At 41.6% G+C, this 20,390-nt stretch overlaps 1 protein-coding gene across 2 annotated transcripts in view; it reads left to right on the top strand.

The window, feature by feature from the left end:
• LOC126162804 (broad-complex core protein isoforms 1/2/3/4/5-like) overlaps positions 1 to 19,860 on the top strand; it is a 75,428-nt gene extending 55,568 nt beyond the window's left edge. For both annotated transcript variants that reach the window (XM_049919543.1, XM_049919542.1), the window contains exons 5-6: positions 3,883 to 3,942; positions 19,335 to 19,860. In XM_049919543.1, the coding sequence (XP_049775500.1) occupies positions 3,883 to 3,942; positions 19,335 to 19,603 (329 nt within the window). In that variant the 3' untranslated portion in view covers positions 19,604 to 19,860. The remainder of the gene's footprint in view (positions 1 to 3,882; positions 3,943 to 19,334) is intronic.
• Positions 19,861 to 20,390: the final 530 nt, after the last annotated feature.

Here is a 20,390-nt window from a genome sequence, read left to right as displayed (position 1 = left end):
GGACACTGAGTTAAGTAAGGCATTAGAGAATACTAATAATGTAAAAGGACACAGGGTTGTGGGATGGAAGAAAAACCATTAAACATAATCAAATAATGGAATGTCTGGGATGGAATAACAACAATATTATCAAAAGGATCTCACCATATAGAGGAAACACTGAGTCACAGACAGGCACAATGAAAAAATTGCTATGCTTTAAACTTTCATTCTTCCTGCCAGTGCAGTTATTCTTAGAGATTCATTTTGATCACACTTCCTCTACACACTCATCTCTTTTTGCATGTTATTTTCAATACCTTCCTCTGCTACACGAAATTCGTATACCTAAACCTTACCAAATCCCCCCCACCCTCTATCTTCTCTGCATCCCACTATTATCGTATCTTCGTTTATGTTTCTCTTTGATCTCATTTTGTTTTCATGTCAGTTTTAGTTCATTTTTGCCTTTCACTACCAGTCCTACTCCCTCAGCTTTCACCTTTCCTCCAAAACTTCATCATTTCTGCGAGTTTTCCCCAAATACTTTTACATATTTTTATGCATTTATTATCCTCCATTGTGGATCTTTGCTCCTTCTATCAACATAAATACAGGAAAGTTTTCCTATTTCTAGCCAGTACCCAGTCCTACATACTGTTTCTGTGTTGTTGTGTAGCTTGTGGAATCCCCACCAAATGGCCTGACAATCAAATTACCTATCTCCAGCTGTAACTGCTCCTTCCATAATGACCTCTATCTGTTCAAATTCTGTCAGTCCGTAGCCTTCACCAACCTAGTCCTGCAGAACCATGTAAATCAAGCCCACACCTCCTTACAGTGCCTCCTGCCCATCTGTGAAATTCTCTTGCTCTGCAATCCCAAATTTCTGCATCCCATCTCCCTCATTGAAACTCTATCCCCCAGGAACTAGAGCAGCATGCACAATGTAGCCTCAAAAAACTCACCAACCCAATCACCTCCTACTCTGCCTTGAACTATATAATCACCTCCTTTAGTACATTGTCGCTGTTGATGCCACCTCCCTCTACACTAACATCCCAAATGCCCATGGCCTTGCTATTATTCAACACTATCTTTTCCCGACACGCGACTATTTCCAAACCTAACATCTCCATCCAGGTCACCAGGACCAAGTATATCTTCATCCACAATTATTTTTCCTTTGGAGGCATCACCTACAAACAACTCCATATTATAACAGTGATCACCTGGATTGGCGTCATCCTATTCCAACTATTTGTGGGCTATCGAGAGGAATCCTTCCTAACTACCTAGAACCCTCATATACCTCACCTGATTGAGATTCACTGATGACATCTTTCTGGTCTGGACTGAGGGTGACAACCTATCCATCTACATCTACATCGATATTCTGCAAATCACATTTAAGTTCCTGGCAGAGGGTTCATCGAACCACCCTCACAATTCTGTATTATTCCAATCTCGTATAGCATGTGGAAAGGGTGAACACCTATATCTTTCAAGCTCTGATTTCCCTTATTTTATCTTGGTGATCATTCCTCCCTATGTAAGTCGGTGTCAACAAATTATTTTCGCATTCAGAGGAGAAAGTTGGCAATTGGAATTTCATGAGAAGATTTCGTCGCAACAAAATAATGCAGTGAAGTTTCGCTGCTTCTGATTGTACATTATCTATGTTAACCTGCATATTCTTTTACATTACCTGTCAATTATTCTGAGTTTCTCCTATTCCGCGATATCTCCTGTCCCTATGTGCGTGTTGGTGTTTCAAATTTTTCTTCCACTATACCTTTTAATTTGTCACTCATATCGAGAACTGAAGTATGTACTTGTTCGTTAATTTTCCTATCCACTTCCGTGGAGATTTGCGAAATCTGCTGTGTGAACTTCGTGTCCAGATTATTGAGTCAGTGCGCAAATTTTTTTTTACCTTGCCTGAAATGTGTGTCATGTCTGCTTTCATATCTGTTTGTATTGTGTCTAAACTTGCCATCTCTGAATTGACTGTGTTCGTGTCTGCTTGTATTGTTTCTAAACTCAACATTTTTGGTTTAACTGTGTTCAAGTCTGTTTTCATTGCATTCATGTCCGTTTGTATTCCTATTAAGGCGCGAAATAAGGCTTACATATCTTCCCTAGTCACTTCTGTCCTACGCCTTTCAGCATCTGCGCCTGTACTACACGTGCTACTTTCATTTAAAATATTCCTTTGCCTCAAGGTGTCATTAATTTCGTGTATTGTAATCAATGTATTGCTTATAATGAAATGTTCTGTATTCACGGACGTCGAATGCAACAATGGCATGTCGCACCCAGCATCCAAATAATGACTGCTTGACAATTCCAAATCACTTACTGTTACGTTTTGCAAATGCAAGTGTACTATTCATACATTAACATTTTGATTTTGAAATGACATTTCCTTATTGCTTTGTCCATCCATTATAGAAATCTTTACGCCTCTGCAGTTACCAAAATTAATATTTTCTCTGTTTGAATTTTACTTCCGCACTATTTCTCACGCGACAGAATGCATATATAGCTATATGTAATTGTAATCTTAATTGTTGTTCACTCAATATGCTTTTGATACTGATAAAGAAATGTCATTCTCTCTGCTTGATTGCAATTGTGTCAACCTCTGAAGCTTTAGGTTCTAGATTTTAGGAAATAAGTGCTTGGATTTTCTAATAGGTCTACTAGGAATGCATTTTCTACATGCATTGCGCGGTCCTACCTTATTGTTGTCTTGTAACTGGTACTTCCGTCTATTGTAGGTTTAGTTGTCCACTCTTGGTATAGTTGTCTTCTTCCTTCTAATTTATTTATTATTTCTTTTTCTTTCAGTTAGTATTTTTCAAGTGTTACATCATCATCTCCGTCATGTCATCAGCGTACATGGAACATAAAGAAATTATTAACATACATGTATATTCATTGTCTTAACAACATTAGTACTCACAGTTCTGCCCACTACGTATCGTGCCTGTCACTTGTCGCCACTTCATAATATAATAAAAAATGTTGAGATATATGGAATTAATGGGATTAATTCTTCAGTGCTCTGACAAGCACAATAACGTCGGCTGTGCCTGTAAATGAGTTCATGTTAGTTCTTCCCAGATGAAATAGTCTTTCTCTTGCTATAGATTTATGCTTACATACGATCGCCGTATCCACCTACAAAATCTTGGCCGTGTCCTTGATATGATAATCGGACCTTTGTGATAACTATGAAGTACACAGGTGGGCTTCAATTCTTCTTATCATAGTACTACTTGGAATAATAACTCAATTTTTCACTAACGAAATACGAATGTATTATTTCTTTTACACAATCAAAAATACACTTTTCACTTATTCTCATAACCAAAATGGCTATCACCGATTATGCTCTAAAATAATGTGTGTCTACCCTCATTCATTGGCAGAGACAGAGTCCTTCCTCTGACCAATGAACAGGAAAAACATCTTATGTTTTTTAACATTTGAAAATAAAAAACACGTGACAGTAGGCGCAGGCTCAATGCTGGGCTACCATTTCACCTTTTCTCTTTGCCTTTAAAGAAAACATAAAAGCAAGAAATGCAGAACGTACATCACACCACATCTTTTGAGTGCATTGACTTAGAAGCTTAAATTTTTAAACTGCCAAGGGACCATAAACCTTAGTATGTGGGATGAATTTTAACTTGATATGTCTACCAATTACTGTGAGAAAATAGTTTTTAACAGTCAGACAGACAACAAAGTGATTATATAAGGATTCTGTTTTTACCAGTTAAGGCACGGAACCCCAAAAAATATCATATATGTCAGTTCTCCCCCATCAAGTTTGGTCAAAGTCGTAATTTATGAACTCGCACAGAGCTAATTCTGTTTTCTTATTATTTTTAGCTCATATTCTTGTGAAAGCTGGTCCATCTGAGGAGAAACAAAATGAAGATATGCGGCGGCGTAAGTATACTTATTTTCTTGCAAATTTAGTGCTGTGTTTTATGTGTGGCAAGTCCTGTGCTTTTATTATATTGTGAGAGAGTACTGCTGAACATTATTTATCTTAATGAGGCGACATAGTCAAAACTGTCAATAGACACACATAAAAGTAAAAGTAAATTACAGTCGCCTAGCTTTTAGAACTAATATTTCTGAAAGGTAGGATAGTGCCATGTACTTTTATTTCTATGCATCAGTTGGCAGTATCTTGAAATTGTATCTCATAATTTAATAGTTTTCTCTGTTGAATCTTCATTTTGATACGATTAACGTATAACATGTTGTTTGTGTGTATATGTATTTATATTCAGGCCACATGATGGAATTACCTGGTATGCTTTATAGTTTGTAATAGGCTAATTGAGAGAGCTTTAACTTCAGTTGTAGTCTTATGAATTTAGAATGCCTAAATCATTCATGTGTTATTCATCTTTTAAGTATCTGTTGTGAAGTCAAAGGTATTCTAGGAACATCGGCTATTTATAATGTTTTTATTGTTAAACAATGGAAAATCCAGAATAGAATAATGACAGTATTATGAAAAGGATAGCTGCTACTCCCCATACAGTGGAGATGCTGAGTCACAGATAGGTGCAACAAGAAGACTGTCACACGTGTAAGCTTTCAGCACACACACACACACACACACACACACACACACACACACACACACAAAGTCTCTGGCTGCCGAAGCAGATTAGCACTGCAAGATGGGGGAATCAGACTGGGTGGGATGGGGGGGGGGGGGAGGTTAGGATGGAAGCTGGGGTGGGGAGGGTGAGGGCTAGCAGGGTAGGAGTTGAGGGTGGTAAAGTGCGGCTTGTGTGAGCATACATGGACAAGCTGGGGAGACGATTGGGCAGCTAGGTGCAGTTGGGAAGTTAGGCAGACAGCGGGAGAGAGGAGCTGGGGGTGGAGTGGAAAAGGACTGCTATGAAGCAGTCATTGAAATGAAGAACATCGTGTTCGGCAACATGCTCAGCAACTGGGTGGTCCAGCTGTTCCTTGACCACAATTTGTTGGTGGCCATTCATGCGGACAGACAGCTTGTTGTTTGTCATGTCCACATAGTGTAGCTTGTTGATCACATTCTTGCTTCTAGTCTATTACAGGGATATGAGCCATGGAGAAAGCGGATGGGAGCAGGGATTGCATTGAGATGGATGAAGTTATTGCATAGGTTCAGTTTGCAGCAGAATATCACTGTGGGAGGGGCAAGAAGGATAGTGGGTAGGACAGCCCTCATTTCAGGGCATGACAAGAGGTAGCAGAAACCCTGGCTGAGAATGCGATTCAGTTGCTCCAGTCCTGGATGGTACTGACTCATGAAGGGAATGCTCATCTGTGGCCAGATGGCGGGACTTTGGGAGGTGGAGGGTGACTGGAGAGATAAGGCATGGGATATCTGTTTTTGAACAAGGTTGGGAGGGTAATTAAGGTCTGTGAATGACTGAGGCCCTGGTTATAATTCGAGAGGTACTGCATGTCACTGCAGGTGCAACGGCTAATGGGTGGTTAGCCTATATGGAAGGGACTCATTCGTATGGAATGGGTGGCAGCTGTTGAATTGGGGGTGTTGCTGGTGGTTGGTAGGAGGTACTGATGTAGCCATCTTTGAGGTAGAGGTCAACATCAAAAAGGTGGCTTGTTGGTTTGAGGAGAACCAGTTGAAGCATATGGGTAAGATGATGTTGAGTTTCTGGAGGAATGTGGATGGGGTGACCTAACCCTCGATCCAGATCACAAAGATGTCATCAGTGAATCTGAACTAGGTGATGTGTTTGGCATTCTACACTCCTGGAAATTGAAATAAGAACACCGTGAATTCATTGTCCCAGGAAGGGGAAACTTTATTGACACATTCCTGGGGTCAGATACATCACATGATCACAATGACAGAACCACAGGCAACAGAGCATGCACAATGTCGGCACTAGTACAGTGTATATCCACCTTTCGCAGCAATGCAGGCTGCTATTCTCCCATGGAGACGATCGTAGAGATGCTGGATGTAGTCCTGTGGAACGGCTTGCTATGCCATTTCCACCTGGCGCCTCAGTTGGACCAGCGTTCGTGCTGGACGTGCAGACCGCGTGAGACGACGCTTCATCCAGTCCCAAACATGCTCAATGGGGGACAGATCCGGAGATCTTGCTGGCCAGGGTAGTTGACTCACACCTTCTAGAGCACGTTGGGTGGCACGAGATACATGCGGACGTGCATTGTCCTGTTGGAACAGCAAGTTCCCTTGCCGGTCTAGGAATGGTAGAACGATGGGTTCGATGACGGTTTGGATGTACCGTGCACTATTCAGTGTCCCCTCGACGATCACCAGTGGTGTACGGCCAGTGTAGGAGATCGCTCCCCACACCATGATGCCGGGTGTTGGCCCTGTGTGCCTCGGTCGTATGCAGTCCTGATTGTGGCGCTCACCTGCACGGCGCCAAACACGCATACGACCATCATTGGCACCAAGGCAGAAGCGACTCTCATCGCTGAAGACGACACGTCTCCATTCGTCCCTCCATTCACGCCTGTCGCAACACCACTGGAGGCGGGCTGCACGATGTTGGGGCGTGAGCGGAAGACGGCCTAACGGTGTGCGGGACCGTAGCCCAGCTTCATGGAGAGGGTTGCGAATGGTCCTCGCCGATACCCCAGGAGCAACAGTGTCCCTAATTTGCTGGGAAGTGGCGGTGCGGTCCCCTACGGCACTGCGTAGGATCCTACGGTCTTGGCGTGCATCCGTGCGTCGCTGCGGTCCGGTCCCAGGTCGACGGGCACGTGCACCTTCCGCCGACCACTGGCGACAACATCGATGTACTGTGGAGACCTCACGCCCCACGTGTTGAGCAATTCGGCGGTACGTCCACCCGGCCTCCCGCATGCCCACTATACGCCCTTGCTCAAAGTCCGTCAACTGCACATACGGTTCACGTCCACGCTGTCGCGGCATGCTACCAGTGTTAAAGACTGCGATGGAGCTCCGTATGCCACGGCAAACTGGCTGACACTGACGGTGGCGGTGCACAAATGCTGCGCAGCTAGCGCCATTCGACGGCCAACACCGCGGTTCCTGGTGTGTCCGCTGTGCCGTGCGTGTGATCATTGCTTGTACAGCCCTCTCGCAGTGTCCGGAGCAAGTATGGTGGGTCTGACACACCGGTGTCAATGTGTTCTTTTTTCCATTTCCAGGAGTGTAGGTGGTTTGAAAGGATTCCTCTAGATGGCCCATGAATAGTTTGGCATAGGATGGTGCCATGCAGGTGCCCATATCCTTAACCTGGAATTGTTTGTAGGTCATGCCTTCAAAGGAGAAGTGACAGTAGGTGAGGATATTGCTTGTCGTGGCAACTAGGAAGGAGGTTGTAGGTTTGGAATCCATCAGGCATTGGGAAAGGTAGTGTCCAATAGTAGTAAGGCCATGGGCATTAGGAATGTTGGTATAAAGGGAGGTGGCATCAATAGTGACGAGCAGGACACCATGTGGTAAAGCAACACTAACTGTGGAGGGTCAGTGGAGGAAATTGTTGGTATCTTCTATATAGGAAGGTAGGTTGTAGGTAATAGGCTGAAGATCTTTGTCTACAAGAGTAGAGATTCTGTCAGTGAGGGCACATTAACCGGCCACAACAGGGCATCCTGGTTGGTTGGTTTATAGACTTTAGGAATCATGTAGGGGGGATGACAGGAGTGGCAGGGGTGAGGAGAGATGACAGGAGTGAGGAGAGAGATAGATTCCAAGGAGAGATTCTGGGATGTGCCTAAGGATTTCTGAAATAGGGTCATCATGGCAGTGTTTGTAGGTGAATGAATCTCACAGCTGGTGGAGTCCTTCAATCAGGTAATCCTTGTGGTTCTGAACAACAGTGGTGGAGCCTTTGTCAGCAGGTAGGATTATAAGGTCGACAACAGTTTTTAGATGGTGTGTGCAGTTCTTTCTGCAGATGTAAGGTTAACTTGCATGTTGAGGTATTTTGGAAGGCAAGTATCGAGGTTAAGGAATTGTGCAAAGTTAACAGGGGTTGATTTGGGGGACAGCGGGAGTGGATCACATTTGGATGGAGGAGTGAAATGAGACAGGCGGAGCTCAACATTGGCCTCTGGGTGAGTCTTATTAGTAGGGTTGGTGGCAAACAAGTGTTTCCACTGTAGGGACCAGGAGAAGACGAGAAGATTTTTAACTAGTCCTGCACGATTGAATTTGGGGGCAGGGCAAAAGTTGAGGCCTTTGGTAAGGACTGATACTTTTATGGGGCTAAAGCTTTTGGAGGAAACGTTCATGACTGTGTTTAGGTACTGGATTCTGTATGGTGGTAGGAGGGAGTTTTTGTGTGTATTAAAAATTTCATCTCCTGATGGTAGGTACTCACCAGAAATTCTGTATCACAATTTTATAGTTTTCTGAAGTAAATATCCTTTTGATACAATCAGATTACTCTCACATGTTCAAAATATTTGTGATAGTTCACAAATGCCACTGTGATAAAATATTACTAATTTTCTGGTGTCTCTGTAACGTGTTGCGACCAAAGTAGGCTAGGAGAGAACCAGTTTGGATTTGGGAAAAGTAGAGATACTTAAGAAATCATTTTAGAACTGCAAATTATAATATATGACATATGTAGGAAAAATGAGGAAACACACGTAGATTTGGAGAAGACTTTTGAAAGTCTGCAATGGAACATAATTCTTCAGTTTTTATAAGTGTGGTGCCAACTATGGGAACAGAAGGGAGATGGTTAATCCACTCTATGTGGAGCTGACTGGAGGATCAGTGACAGAATGTACAAGATGCAAAAATTGGCGCAGATCTAAGGCAGGGTTGCTCATTTAATTTGTATATTGAAAAGACAATAAGTACAGCAAAGGACTATCTCAATGTGGGAGTTTTGTGTCACAGACAGTACAGTACAGTTCACGGTTGACAGCTCTGATAGCCAAAATGATCAAGCATTGAGCTGGGTGCATAATGAAATTGAGAGTGTGTTAGGTGATGGCTATAATAGCAACATAAACAAACAGGGAACTAAGGTAATCATGTAAACATGATTAATGTGGACAAGAAAGCTAATAAATATTTGAGACAGAAAGTTAAAAATGGAAGGCAGGTCACTCAGGACTCAGAATGTGTGGGATCCACCTGTAGTGATGACAGGGGTCCTCACTGCAGGTGGTTTTTTCACATCGTGGGGTCTGTGTGATCTGCCCTTCCTTTTTAACCAACTCCAACCTATCAAAATCTCCTCCCTGAGGAAGGAACTACTATTTTTTATGTGCGTCACTTTCAAATGTATATGTATCTATCAGCAGCATTGCCTGTTTTGCCTCCTGGAAGTAATTCTTGGCCAGCAATTCTGTCTCACAATTATTAATAAACATGGACGATAGATGCTTAAAGAGAAGGATGAATTTTGCTATAACAGAAGTAGATTAGAAAAGAAAGATTATGTTAGAATGACATGGTAACAATGATTGCACAAAGACAAAGAGATCTCTATAAAAAGAAAAGAAAAAAAAAAAAAAAACACACACACACACACACACACACACACACCTCTGCGTGTGCATGGATGCATGTTCTTAGCCAACATTAGTGGGAACTTCAGCCACCAAATGTATCAGGATGACCAAATGTAGCGGAAAGAGGTAGAAGGCACCGTATTAAGACTTGTCCAACCTTTCCAAGTGATTTATTGTTTCCAACTACAGTGCCCCTGTTCCTCTCGATCTGCGTCACTGGCTCCCGCAATGCTGAGGACATTACTTCACTGTCTGCTAAATGGCTTGGCACAGAATGGCTGCCTCAGCACATTGCTGTGTGTCGGCCTTGTACGCCAGTGGAGTTGCGTCATCGTCAGGATGCTGGCAGTTGGCTCAGTGGTCTGCGTCCCTACTGGCTCAGCGTTGCTTGGTGTAAGCTGCAAGCGGCCAGCTGCGTGCTTCTCGCTGGCGTGGCTGAGATTGCAGCAACAACAAGCACCCACGATCCAGCACCCGAATCTGCGGCCCTCGCCTTGGGATGCCTCTGGCGTGTGTTGGAAGCCAGGACAACTGCCCACGGTAGCGAGCCGTGGAGTGGCCCAATGCTGGCTGGCTACGGCCTCAGAGGGTCGAACCAGCGGCCTGCCGTGAACTGGAACACTGGCGCCCCAGCATGTTGCTGGTGGTGTGACATGCCCCATGGTCCAGGAGAGCTGCCACACTTGAATGAATCTCGTTGGAAACCCGCACCTATTTCTACGCGACTGTGTGCCTCTGTTTTGCCATACATGCCGCTTCACGTCATGTACTCATAACACACTAGGTTGGGCCAGTGGGCCCCTTCTGCCTGTGATTTGTGACATGCAAAACCACTATGTGTACTCTTTCAGCAATTTGACAGCCTTGTGGCTTCTATTCTACTTCGCAGCTGTTAGTATGCATAACTCACTGCAATCCGGCCCGCACCTGGCTGTAACTTGTGCTCAGAATATTGCACAAAACTAATTTTCCCTATCCTAAACAGTGGTGCGCTACATTATTCTCCTCTTCGGGAAGACCCGGTCCCCAGGTCGACCCTTAACTTGCGTGGATCGGCACCTATGGCATATTTCCTTACTATTAGAAAACTTAAATGTGGTCTAATGCCCCTTAAACCCATGACATGAAACAAAACGTAAAAATTCCTTACTGGACAACCACTGCTCGCTCAACCCCTTACCTACTTGTCTCACGCCCACGGTATCCAATCCACTGGGACTTGGACTATCCTTGGTTCCCTCTTGGAATTAGCTCTCCACCTGATCAGCAAGAAAACAACACATAACAAAGTTAAGGCTGCATTGACACTTGGCACAGAGGTGCTCAAATGATCATTATTTGCCGATGCCTTTCCCCCTACTGAGTGACATGTTGCACAAGCTGTTCGGATTGTTATTTGCCGTTGCCTTTCCTTCTACTGAGCGACACATTGCACAAGCTGTTCAGCTGATATGCACCCCTCTTGCTCTAAAATGATCTGGTTTACGGATATCAACAGACCTGGCTCCAGAGTTTGATTTTAACAGGGTCAGATTCTGCCTTAGTAAAAACTCTAATGTGGCTTCTGGCCAGTACAGCCATGGCCGCGTAATGTTCAATTGCGTGACTCCTGAAATTGACACTGGCAGGTGGAAGGTTGGTCCTATTATGTTACACTTAGTTCCATTGATTAAAATTCCACTCTATATGTTTCGCTTCTGCAAATACTCCCCACTCAAAACAACTTGCTACTACTACCAAATTCTCGTAGGTGGAGAAGATCCAATGCATCCCAGCTCATTGCAAGCTCAATTTTGGCTCCACAATGTCCCTTGGACAGTCTATTCCTTTCTCCCTGGCTAAAAATAACTGCACTGTGCACGTGTCTGGATTGGTACAAGCGTACCGGTTGCTAGCTGCCGAAATCAGCAATACCTCCCTAGTTTTCACTTCCACAAACTTACTCAACACTCCCCACTTCACTAGCCTGAGGACAGGGTTCACCATCACCCTTCCTCCCTCTTCAAAAGGACTACTGTCCACAGCAGACTATATTCGAAAATACATACAACATATGAAAATATAATGCCTAATTACTCTATGCAAGCCCAATGATGCATGACACAAAAACTAAAAAACTACAAATACTCTACTACTTTCTGGATCGCAAAGCATACAGTACTTAATACTGTACCCTATCATCCTGGTTTTTTCTGTGCTTAAGATCTCTCTTCACTCTCTCTTTCTTCCTCTTTCCTTCCTGTGATACACCTGGAATTACATCTGGACAACCCTTAAATGGCTGTAACTGCCCAATGTGTACTATCATTGTTCTAGTTGGCAGCTGAAGCTTAACATTAATGGGGGATGTGGTTTCAGGTTTCAACAACTTGGTATGGCCCTTGATACCTCGTGAGGAACTTCTTCTCCATGCTCAATGTCAAACAAGCTGCTCTTAACCTCATAAAGACTTCCCTCAACCACTGTCTATGTTGCTCCATACTTCTTGAAAACACTATAATGTCATCCAAATAGACCAGACACTGCCGTGGTTTCAAACCCCTCAAGACACTGTCTAGCAACTTCTGAAACATTGCTGGAGCATTTTTCAAACCGAATGGCATTCTAATGTACTGGTAATGACCTCCAGGAGTAGAGAAAGCAGTTCTTGGACGATCCTGTGGAGCCACCTCAAACTGATCATAACCACTTGTCAAATCCATCGTAGTAAAGTACAGGCACTGTCCTAAGTGATCCAAAGTCTCTGATATGTTTGGAATGGGATATGCATCTGTTACTGTCTTATTATTGAAGTATCGGTAGTCACAACAGAACATGTATTTCTTAGTTCCACCCATAGATTTTTTAGGCACAACGACAATACCTGATCCCCAGCAACTATTACTATGCTTATAATACCGTCCACAAGCTGCTGATCAATTAAATCCTCCACAATCATCTGCAAATACCTTGCTATTCTGTATGGTTTATGGTAAACAGGTGCTTCATTCCCTGTTGGTCTCATATGTTAAACTAATGGAGTTGCTGGTACGGCGCTTGTGGCAAAAACAAATCCTTAAATTCCCACAATAATTCTTCCATATGCTCTCTTTCTCCTCCTCTCAAATGCTTAATTTTGTCATGCAATGCAGTTCTATTGGCAGTTAGTGATTGATCACTTCGCCTACCTCTAGAACACCAGTCTTCTTCATCTGGCACATCCAAATTTGTTACTAAAACACCTTTCCTCAAATTCGCGTCTACAGCACTAAAATTATCCATGTTCACGGAAACTACTCGCCTGTCGTTCCCCTCTGGTACGCGTACAACACTTATGTTTCACAAAACAACCCAGTGGACCCAAAACTTCATTATCCAGCAATGGTTCAATAACACATACTGTACCCGCAGGTAAATTTGACTCCACACTTACCCAAAGCGACTTCCCAGTGCCACTAGACACACAATCATGTGAATTAAGCCTTAATGCTAATGTATGCGGTTCAGTTGGTTTGTTCATTACATTGAATGCCCCTTGCAACAGCTCTGCATTGACAACAGTTTCCCCAATCTGAAACAACATTCCACCAACTTCCACAGTTCGTTTTCCAAGGTCAATTTTGGCATGATGTTGATGCAAGAAATCTACTCCTAGGGTCATTTCGTAGCCTTCGGTTACCCATGGTACTACCTCCATGCATGCATTAAATAGGACTTTCTCTATTCGAAAGTCAACTGTCACTGACCCCAAAGACGTGACCTCCTCATACCCCACTCCACACAACCCATAACATGGTGGGCCTAGCTTCCTTCGTCCCATTATATTCCTAGTAGCCACTGACACTTGTGCCCCTGTGTCCAACAAAATCTTAAACTTTTTAGTTCCTATGGATCCTACCACTGAACATTCCACCTCTGCATATGCATTCGTAGCATTGAAATTAAACGGGAGCTCCATTAGGTGGGTCTTGGGCCCCCTCTGCCGTTTAATGCTTGTCCACCTCTCCTATCTCCACTTCTCCATCCTCCCCACTGCCGATTTCCACTCCTTCCATTATTCCTCAGTGACTGGGTACATTGTCTCTGCACATGTCCCGTACGACCACACTTAAAACATTTCACACCTGCTGTAAACACTGTTTGCCTCTCGCGTACCCCTGTTGCCACGTGTATTTCCACACTTTGAATTGCCAGCTGAATGGCCGAATACAAATCTTTCGGAGTCCCTTCCCACACATCCAGTGACATGTGCCGGTAACCCTCTCAAAAATACATCAAGTGCCCTTTTCTCGGCCTCCTGAAACAGAACACTATTCGCTTCATTGCTCTGACACAACTCGTAAGTATACTCATTAATTTCCCGTATCCTGTCCGCAAATTTCTCCATTGTCTCCCCCTGACTCTTTGTTTTCCATAAGGCCTCGGAACACCTTACATATGTATTCACTTCACCCATTAATCTAATCTTGGCTGTATGTAACAAATGCTCATCAGACCAACCACTCATCACCGCTGAAGTCTCCAAGTCCTCCACAAACGAACGCACATCCTCAGATGCCTTGCCAGAAAACGAAATAATCAAACTCGCGGCAGCTGGATCAATCTCCTGCACCCTAGGCAACAGCGACTGATCAGATGCGGTTTCCCACTGACTTCTCAATGTTAATTCATTTCTCAACTGCGTATTGTCTGCTGTCAATTGTGCTACTTTTTCCAACAAAATCCATACCACTTCTGGTTCCGATACACCTCGTGTCCCTGACTCTGCCATTGTGTTGCTTTCATTCTCAGTTAGACCCAAAACAAAACATTTAAGTACAAGAATAACCCAACTCCCTACACCTCAGTATCATGATACTTGGTAACATCATACTCAAACCAATACAAAAGTAATTAAATGCCACAAAAAATAATAAATCTTACTGCCCCAAATACACTAACACTTATTCTAACAAAAAAAATAAATAAATAATAATATGCTTGTGCAAAACATCTAAAATGGCCTGCCATGAACCATACTCAAAATTACAAAAATGCAAGAAAACGTCCAATACTCAAAAGAAAACTGGTCAAAACTCACCACATCTTGTGAATGTAATGCGGACGGTGGGCTCGAACGCCGTACTGGACAGACGACATCCCACTTCTGCCACCAAATGTATCAGGATGACCAAATGTAGCGGGAAGACGTAGAAGGCACCGTATTAAGATTCATCCGAGCTTTCCAAGTGCTTTATTGTTTCCAACTACAGTACCCCCATTCCTCTCGATCTGCATCACTGGGTCCCGCAATGCTGAGGACACCACTTCGCTGTCTGCGAAACGGCTTGGTGCAGAATGGCTGCCTCAGCGACCCGTGCACACACTGCTGTGTGTCAGCCTTGTACACCAGCGGAGTTGCGGCGTCATCAGGATGCCAGCAATTGGCTCAGTGGTCTGCGTCCCTGCAGACTCAGTGCTGCTCGGTGTGAGCCGCAGGCGGCCAGCTGCATGCTTCTCGCCAGCATGACTGAGATTGCATTGACAACACAACTAAAATGTAGTGACACCACAGAACAACAGTCTTGCTTATGACCCCACCGACTTCCTGGCACTTCAGCTATCAACCATGCAGTGAGTGGTTACCATTATTCCTCCTATTAGTTATAAACCTTGAAAAAACCTTCAAGCAGCATTATTAAGAATAACATACTGAAGCTTCCAACAGCAGTGTCCTCCATTGTCTTTAGGAGTAAAGTTACCGACTGCTAGGATTGGCATTACGCTCAGCTTATAGAGGTGAGATAGCAGTGTTTAGAACTTTCCAAAGAAAGGCCTAAATGATGCATGTGTAGCAGTGTAAGTTGGGCAGCTGCTTGCAACTCTAGTTCACTGCAGGAACAAATGGTTTCAGGTAGCACAAAGGGTCAATTGCTACATTTGAAACTGCCATTTCTGCCTCCTACCAACCATCAAAAATCTGACTTTCTTTTCGCTCACTGTCCAAAGCCTGCCCTCATGCAATAAGTATGTAACCCTGATCTCTTTTAAAACTATTGCTTACAAAGATTACAATTTAAATACAGCAACCAACCACAAGTATGGTGTAAAATATTTAACTAATACCGATATTGGATTTTTAAAAATCCATCATCAGCTGGTTCTTACAGGCTTTCATGCTGTGATCCCACTTTGTGGTCATTAATTGTGTGGCACTGTGAAATAATTCCTGAACAATACATTTATCAAATATTTCTAGAAAGGTGCAATAAAAATATCCAATGAATGCATTTTTCAGAAACATACACTACGGCACTAAACAATTATGACCATAAAATGAGACATCACCATGAAGGTTGTCCCATAATGTATATTTTAATACAATCTATAATGGTTCAATGTAAATAAACTGTTTGTACCATACTTGTTGATGATTGCTATATTCAAGTTATAATCCTTAGAGCTATACCACAGCCGTGTTTTCCTAAATGAATGTTTTTGATAAGATATTACAACAGTCTAATTTCTGCTGCTATTTTTATCATGTTCCCTTGAATGCGACAGCATCTGTATACATCAAACAATTCACACAGTAACAGAAAGATGTTTCTGGGCACACATACCACAATAGAATAGGGAGCTAGAGACTCAGTCCTGGCTGAATACTGCCCAGAGAATTGGTATATGTCACAATATAAATCAAGTTTGCTCTGTAACGACCCATTAATACTCACCTGTGCGAGTTATGGAAGTAAGAAGTGGTTGAAGCCACAACTACCTCTTTCACTTCTGTAAACTTTAGGTGGAGGGATAAACATATTGTCTGATTCTGTTCAGAAATGTTTTATACATTTTAGAAGTGCTCGCAGTTGTTCTGGTGTTAGAAATGTTATGTTTTAAAATGACGACAAAATGACTGAAAATGTGCAGAACATTTCTGAACAGCATTAGACCATTGTTTATCCCTCCTTGACTGTGCTGTTTTTTGTAACTGAGTAGCAGCCATTGTTGTGCTGTTACCTGCCACTGTGGCACTGCTGCCACAGGTATTTGCACATACTTCTATCTGTTCCCATCCATGTAATTATTGCAATGCTTCATGTGCTTTTTTGCAGTGTGGGAAAATGTGACACATTTTGGTGAAATTTTCTGAAATTATTGTTGCAATTGTAATTTGCCAACAATTCGGAGCTTTTGGCAGCAGCAATGTGGATTATGAAAAATAAGCAAATTACGATTTATCTTGATAGTCTCAGGATGGATTTTATTGTAGGAGCTAATGCATTATATAGTTTTCTTTATGTATAAATTATTTTTTGTATGGTACAATTCAAAACAACGTATTGCATGCAGCTCAGCATCACACTCTTCATAATAAACATGTGTTTCTCTCCCCATTGATGTCTCTTTAGATGCAGCACACTGGGCAGCATCTCATAAGTGCTTGTTCCTTCTTAGTAGAAGGAAAGTGTTTAGGAAAGTGTCGTCTCACCAGTCCTTTTGGGACTGACATTTGCCAAGATTGACCCACTTTTCTTTGCTGAAAGGGAAGAACTGGCAAAAGTGCTGTAGTTTTCGAGTAAACTGCCAATAAGCTGAATTTGGATATCAAGTTGCCCAAATTTTCCACCAAGTTTCTTATACAACAAGTAAGAATTTAGAGTGGCAACATCCATTGAACGGCAGTATTGTTGAATGTAATATTTTTGGAGACTTTTTATTATTGCTGTGTAATTTGCTATATACTGATCAGATGAGTCAAATCACCACTTCCACCACTGTATTTGAGGAAAACTTCTGCCTTCATTTCCGCTGTTTTCTTCCTCTCAGTTTGTTGAAATTCATCAAGGTAAATACTAAAAAGTGAGTAAACATATTTCTTGTCTCATCATTGCATCGCCATCAATTTCCCTCTGTAAAAAGTCTTCACTTTTACTCTTCTAGAGTTCTCTCTTGCTCAAAGCAGCTGGTATTTTGTTCCTATTATTCATAAGTGTGCCAACTGTGTTTTTAGGGACAAGAACATAAAATAATTGGAGATCTGTATAAAACCTGTTGATAAAAACAGTATATACTTTGTTAAAATATCCTTCATGCAAAGACAAAAATCTTTAGATGCAAGAGGATATTTGCTCTGTTGTGGCTCAAATGCAGTGTCTTTTTATGTGTATATTATAAAGCACCATAAATAGCCACTCTTTGTTTTGCACAAGCAGAATGATTTAATCCCAAAACGAGCACGTTTCATTGGTACACACTGTTTTTAGTCACCCTTTCCACGATTAAGGTGATTTGCCAGTAGATGATTCTCATTTGGGAGTATATCCTTCTTCAAATTTTTTTTGCAGATGGTCAGTCACAGGTTTCAGTTTGTATAATTTAGCAGAAATACTGTGATCTTTCAAATAAATCTATCATTGTATATAGGTAGTTCACTATAGGTCCTGATGAGTACGTAAGTTGGAGAGTATCAAAATATGTGTCACATATGACCATATTTTTTGATTGAATTAACTTAGAAGCTTAAATTATTTACACTCCCAAGGGATCATAGACATAAATTTCAACTTTTATCTCTACCTGTTCCTGAGAGAAAGGGGTTTTTAACATACATACAACAAATGGAAAAAAGTTGTATAATTACAAGTTAGTGGTTTTTCAGATTTTTCCTTTACTTGTATTGTGAAGTCTTGCTTTTAGCCCAAATTTTATGAATCTAGGTCAACGAGAAGTACCCTATAGGTACTGATGAGAGAGTTTGTGAGTATCAAAATATGGGACACAAATAGCTGTATCTTTTGATTCCATTGACTTAGAAGTTTAATATTTTACACTGCCAAGAGATTGTACATCGTGTAAATTTCAACTTTGTCTATACCCACTCATGAGAAAAAGAGGTCTTAACAAATGGACAGACAGATAAACAGACAACAAATACCAGAAACAAATATTTTTAATATGACGTAATTACAAATTAACATCTTTCAGATTTCTTCCCTTTACTTGTACTGTGAAGCCTTGCTTCTTGTCAAATATCGTGATTCTAGGGGGCACAAATGGCTGTATTTTTTTATTGCATTTACTTGAAGCATCAATTTATCACATTACCTAGGGACTGTACACCTTAGTATGTGACATAAATTTCAAGTTGATACCTCTTTTTCTCAGGAATGAGTACCGGTATCAACAGTTGGACAGACAGACAACAACAATAATAACAACATCAACAAAGTGATCCTTTAAGGGTTCCAGTTTTACCAATTGAGTTATGGAACCCTAAAACATACACACTGTAAATCTGCCTATTAAACAATTTGTAAAGCCCACATCACCTACTGTTGTCCAAACTGTAAGCAATGAATAACAACATATATTGAAAATTTTATATCATCCATGTCTTTATCATTGTAATATGTTGCAATATGAATGCATTATATAAACATAACACTGTAATAATAACATTAAAAAATTTTATGCAGCTGTAGCACAGAGATTACTGTTGTCCTATTCTTACAATAATTGAATTTTTAGTAATTTTTATTCCACTTTGAGCCAGATTTTCACACATCAGGCCAAGTTAACCAGAACATCACATCCATGAACTAAATTTGAGTAGAACTGCAGGGTTAAGTGTCGTACTAAAATTTTGCTCTGTTACAGAAATGGAAAACATTAAGATCAAAATCATAAATAATTGTGACTGTCTTTTAGACTTGCTGTAAAATAATGTGACAACATTTATTGTGTGTAGTCAAGTATGTCAACACATTTGAATTGTTAGCTTTGGATGTGAAGACTTGTGGGTAGCCATTATCTCAAGAGAGAAATTAATATGGTCATACTTCCCTAAAGATTTGTTTGTGTTTGTGCAGGCCAGAGCTTGTGGACAGGATCCCTCTGGCAGAGCCTTGGATGTGGATCAGAGCAGTCTGTGGTGCATCACTTGACAAGGTCTTCTATTCATGGTAAAATCTGCCTCCAGTGTAAAGTGAAGCAGCGAACAACAGCAAGGGGATCATTCAAACAGACTCGCTTCTTGTGTGCTGAGTGCAATGTGCGATTGTGTAGAGAACCATGTTTTGATGAGTATCACATAGAGGCGGGCATACCCACAGCTCCGTATTCCAGAAATTACAGCTAATGAGATGAGCAGGCATGTAGCAATGTCTGAAGATTTAACCAAGAAGTCTTTCCAGCATTTGGCACTAAAGTACTTATGAGATTCCTGTTACCTTATTATTTTCAGTCCAGTGAAATGGAAAAGATGGTCATGTTTGACTACACTAGTAAAATTTATGTTTTATTTTAACAGTCTATGACTGGAATTGTTACAGGAGATGACTTTTGTGTGCTTGTGGTTGTACATAATGTGATTGAAAAATTATAGTATTTCTTAATTCTGGACAAGTGCTGTTTTTTTCTTTTCTGTTGGTTCTTGCTGTTATATAAAAACTGACCAACGCTACTAAGCAAGCATCAAACATCGAAGCCCTATTACTAATAATAATTTTTGGACATCTTGAAGTACATGCATTTGTCATTAGAATAATTTATTCCACTACATTGTTTTCGTTGATGAAATACTCTTATGAAATATTTTTACTTTAGTAAGTTTTCAGTCAGCATTGCGATGACAGATTACAAACAAAGGAACAGTGCTGAACAATCTCATAAAATATGGGGTCAGAACACCAATCGCTTTCAAACGAGTATGGGCACACTTAAAGATCCAATCTTATACAATATAGGGTCAGAACACCACTCACTTTCAAATGAATTGTATGAAGCATATGGACACACTTAAAGATCAGATAATTGCACTAGTTTTTACTCTTGTTCAAAACTTGTACCTTCAGTAAACCCCACCCCCGCACCCCCCTGAGACAGCTCACCTCTAAGAGCATGACAACACCGATTGTTAATGAGCA

The sequence above is a fragment of the Schistocerca cancellata genome, chromosome 2 (genome assembly GCF_023864275.1).
Source record: "Schistocerca cancellata isolate TAMUIC-IGC-003103 chromosome 2, iqSchCanc2.1, whole genome shotgun sequence".
Classification (NCBI taxonomy): Eukaryota; Metazoa; Arthropoda; class Insecta; order Orthoptera; family Acrididae; genus Schistocerca; species Schistocerca cancellata.
Note: the sequence above shows the minus strand (reverse complement) of the source record. Positions and strands in the feature narration are given on the sequence as shown.